The 3,857-nt window shown below is 39.7% G+C and overlaps 1 protein-coding gene across 1 annotated transcript; it reads right to left on the reverse strand.

Annotated features, from left to right (window-relative positions):
• Positions 1-2,610: 2,610 nt before the first annotated feature.
• On the reverse strand, positions 2,611-3,555 carry LOC126070406 (olfactory receptor 2AJ1-like). Its single transcript, XM_049874608.1, has one exon. It carries the CDS (start codon positions 3,553-3,555, stop codon positions 2,611-2,613), a length of 945 nt encoding a protein of 314 aa, XP_049730565.1.
• Between the last annotated feature and the right edge of the window lie 302 nt (positions 3,556-3,857).

Raw genomic sequence — 3,857 nt, forward strand, 5'->3', positions numbered from 1 at the left:
TCTGGTTTTTGGTGACTTTCTTTTGGGATGTACCTTTTGTGGGGTTTGATAACATCTTGAATAGATAACTTCATCACAAGTTTTCTGCCAGCAAATCTTCAACAATTCTCTCTATATTTTCTGCTATCTCCTCCCCGCCCCCCTGCTCTGTTACTCCAGTCACTCATAGGTTATTCCTCTTAATAGAGCCACACATAATACTTAGGGTCTCTTCATTTTGTTTTATTATTTTATCTGATTTTTCCTCAAATATGTTTGTGTCAGGTGTTTTATCTTCAGTCTCACTAATTCTGACTTCCACTTCCTCAATTCTGCTCCTATGACTTTCTATTGAGTTGTCTAATTCTGAAATTTTATTGTTAATCTTCTGGATATCTGCCGTCTGTCTATGGATTCTTGTAACCTATTAAATTTGTTATTATGTTTTTCTGTAATCTTCTTAAGTTCTTCTATTGCTTTGTCTCTGTGGTTCTTGGCTTGTTCTGCATTTTGCCTGCTCTCCTTCCTGATCTCTTGAAGAGTTCTGTATATTAATCTTTTGTATTCTATCTCCTGTAGTTCAAGGCAGTGCTCTTCATCTGGAAGATTTCTTGAATATTTGTTTTGGGAGCTTGCCAAAGCCATCATGATCTCCCTGTTTATGTGATTTAATATCAACTGTCGTCTTTGAGCTATCAATAATTTATCATATTTATTCATTTTATGTTTGCTTACTGTGTTCTAGCTTCTTGTTTTATTTTGTTTTGATGTACCCAAATAGGCTGCTTAAGTGAGCTATTTTGATTATTGACACTATTGAAGCTCTAATGTCCTGTTACCAGGTAGTTAGAGCTATTACCAGGTATGTGAGCCCAGCAGTCCATTTATTTTTCTTGTATGGATTCAGCTCAGATGTCCAGGTAATTGGTCACCATGTGTGTGGTACAGGCTCTCACCTGCAGTCTTAGATAAGCAGGATTGATGGTGTAGGCACAGGTATCTGGGTGCAGTAGGGGTTCACGAGCTGAGCAATGCAGAGGGCTGAGAACCACCCCTGAGAGTCTGTGAAGAAAGTGTGTCCCTTTTTCCTACAACATATAGGTGGCTGGGTTTTGCAGCTGGACTATGGGCATCCAGAGCTGTTGGCTGTAAGGATTGGGAGGTACCACTTTTCTTTGGACCCCTGTTGCGGGTGGCTAGGTGTCATGGGTGGAGCCACCAGTCCTCAGGCCCCTGATGTGGGTAGGTGAAGACCCTGCTTAATAGGCAAAGCAGTATCAAACATCATGAACTTGCCTCTCCATCATATACCTGAAGCAGTTGAAGTTAGACCTCAGGTATACACCCTGTTATACTGTGCTAATGAGTGCCTATTCTGTAGAAATGGGCCCACACAGGTCTATGCAGGAGTGAAAGACATTCAGAGTCCATGGACTCCACATGCCTGTGTCTAGGCAAAGGAGGTGTTCCTTCCTTGGGTTCTGGCTTAGGAGAGCCAGCATATTATTTTTTCCCTGTTTGTTAATTTATTCCCTCTCAAAGGCTTGTAGAATGGCTCATGGGATGTGGCCAGTCCTAATTCCAGCCCAGGAATGTGGCTATCACTGAAGCTGGCTTGGGATGTGGTGCAGAGTGGGGCGGGGTCAGGTAAATTGGAGAAAGCTTTTTTCCAAAGGGGTGTTTTTTGATCCTTGCAATAGGTTAGATGCATGTACTTATCTTTTGCTGATAGAGGGCTGCCTCTCACTGGTTCTGGAGGGTTGAGAGGACCCTCCCCTCTCTGTCTCTCCCAATGTGGCAAATGCATCTTGAACACCTCTACTTGCTTCGCCGTCGCTCATCAGCCCATCAGGCCTTCAGGGTGCCAGTTCCCACCAAGTCAGGTCTGGCAACTCATTGCTGGTTCTGAACAGTCTTTCCCTTCCCCTGCTGCTCAATCCCTCAAGAGGGTATTCTTGACACTAGCAAAGAATGAGTAACTCAGTTTAACACAAAAATATACATAAAAATATACATGTTTGTACATTTATTCAGTATATATGCTTATATATGCATATATTCAGTAAAATACAAATATATTTTGTAAATGAGGGTGACAAAACAGACTAGGCAGTGAATAAGGGAGATTCAAAATGGAGTTTGTGGATTTTTGGGAACTGGTTGAGTATAAGGTTTGGAATATAATTTTACTTAGTTTCATAAAAACACAGACATTATATGAATGCATGTTTCTTAAATAATGTATGTTTGTAGTTGTAACTTAAAAAGATAATTCTTACAAATTTTTATACTTTCAATTGGTGATAATTGGTAACCTTGAGTTATGTTTTTAATTTCTATTAATGATTTGGCTGATTATAATCAGTACCACAGAGGGAACAATGCATTGTTCAAACCCAGTGCCATCTACTCAATTCCGACAGGAATGTATTTACAAATCCAACAAATGTGAAAATTTTATTAATCAGGATTTTGGAAATATCCATTTTTTCCACACATAGAAAAGTAGAGACTTTGCATTCAAATTATTGGTAAAATTCTGTTTTTCTTCTCACAGGAAACTAATAATGGATCTCCTATAGATTTGAGTATGAGAATGGGGAGAACATTCAGTCCAAACATTTTTTAAATTCATCTTTTAGGCAGAAAGTTACTTTCAATCATAGTTTTCATTGCTGCCAGAACATCTTTATTTCTAAAGCTGTAGATGATAGGGTTCAGCGTAGGTGTGAGGATGGTATAGAATATTGCTAAGAACTTATCCTGACCTGGAGTGTGGTAGGACTTTGGTCTCATATACGTGAAAATAAATGGCCCATAGTACATCATGACTACAATCATGTGGAAGAAACAGGTAGAAAATGACTTTTTCTGTGCTTTTGTTGATTTCATTTGGAGGACGGTAAGGAGAACTTGGACATAAGAAGCAAAGATCATAGAAAAAGGGATGACCAGGAAGATGATACCACTTACATGAACACCTCCTTCATAGTGTGATGTGTCTACACAGGACAACTTCAACATGGCTGGGATTTCACAAAAAAAGTGATCGATAGCCCTTGAACCACAGATGGGAAAGTGGAGGATGTAAGCTGTGTGAACTGTGGAGTTGATTGTCCCCACAAGCCAGGACCCACCAGCCATGAGAATGCTGATATGCTCATTCATAAGAATGGGATAATGTAGTGGGTGACAGATGGCTACATAGCGATCATAGGACATTGCTGCCAGGAGAAGGCACTCACTACCCAGGAGAGTGAGGGAGAGAAATACCTGGAAACCACAACCTGTGAATGAAATTGTTCTGTTGCCTGTCAGAAAGTCAACAATCATTTTAGGAACAATGTTAGAAATATGTAAGATGTCCATGAAAGAGAGATGACTGAGCAGGAAATACATAGGAGTATGGAGTCGTAAGTCCCTGTGGATAAGGAGGATCATGACTATGTTTTCTGTTACAGTCATAACAAAAATGATACATATAAAGAAGAAGAACGCCAGACTTTTTTGGGAAGAAGGGAACAGTCCCAAGAGAATCAAGTGACTGCCGGAAGTTTGATTCTCAAATCCCATCATAAATTCCTTTATCTAAAAAGAAAATAAATAAATAAATAAATACATACATACATACATACATACATACATACATACATACATACATACATACATAGAAGCTGGATCCCTGAAACCAAACTCACTGCCATCTAGTGGATTCCAACTCATAGTGATCCTGTAGGACACAGTAAAGCTGCCTCATAGGTTTCCAAGGCTGTAAATCTTTCTCCCATGGAGTGAATTGTGGGTTTGAACCACCACCCTTTTGGTTAGTAACCAAGTACTTTAACCACTGCTCTACCAGAGCTCTTAAAAAGTGGATG

Source organism: Elephas maximus, chromosome 2 (assembly GCF_024166365.1).
Source record: "Elephas maximus indicus isolate mEleMax1 chromosome 2, mEleMax1 primary haplotype, whole genome shotgun sequence".
In the NCBI taxonomy this organism is placed as follows: domain Eukaryota; kingdom Metazoa; phylum Chordata; class Mammalia; order Proboscidea; family Elephantidae; genus Elephas; species Elephas maximus.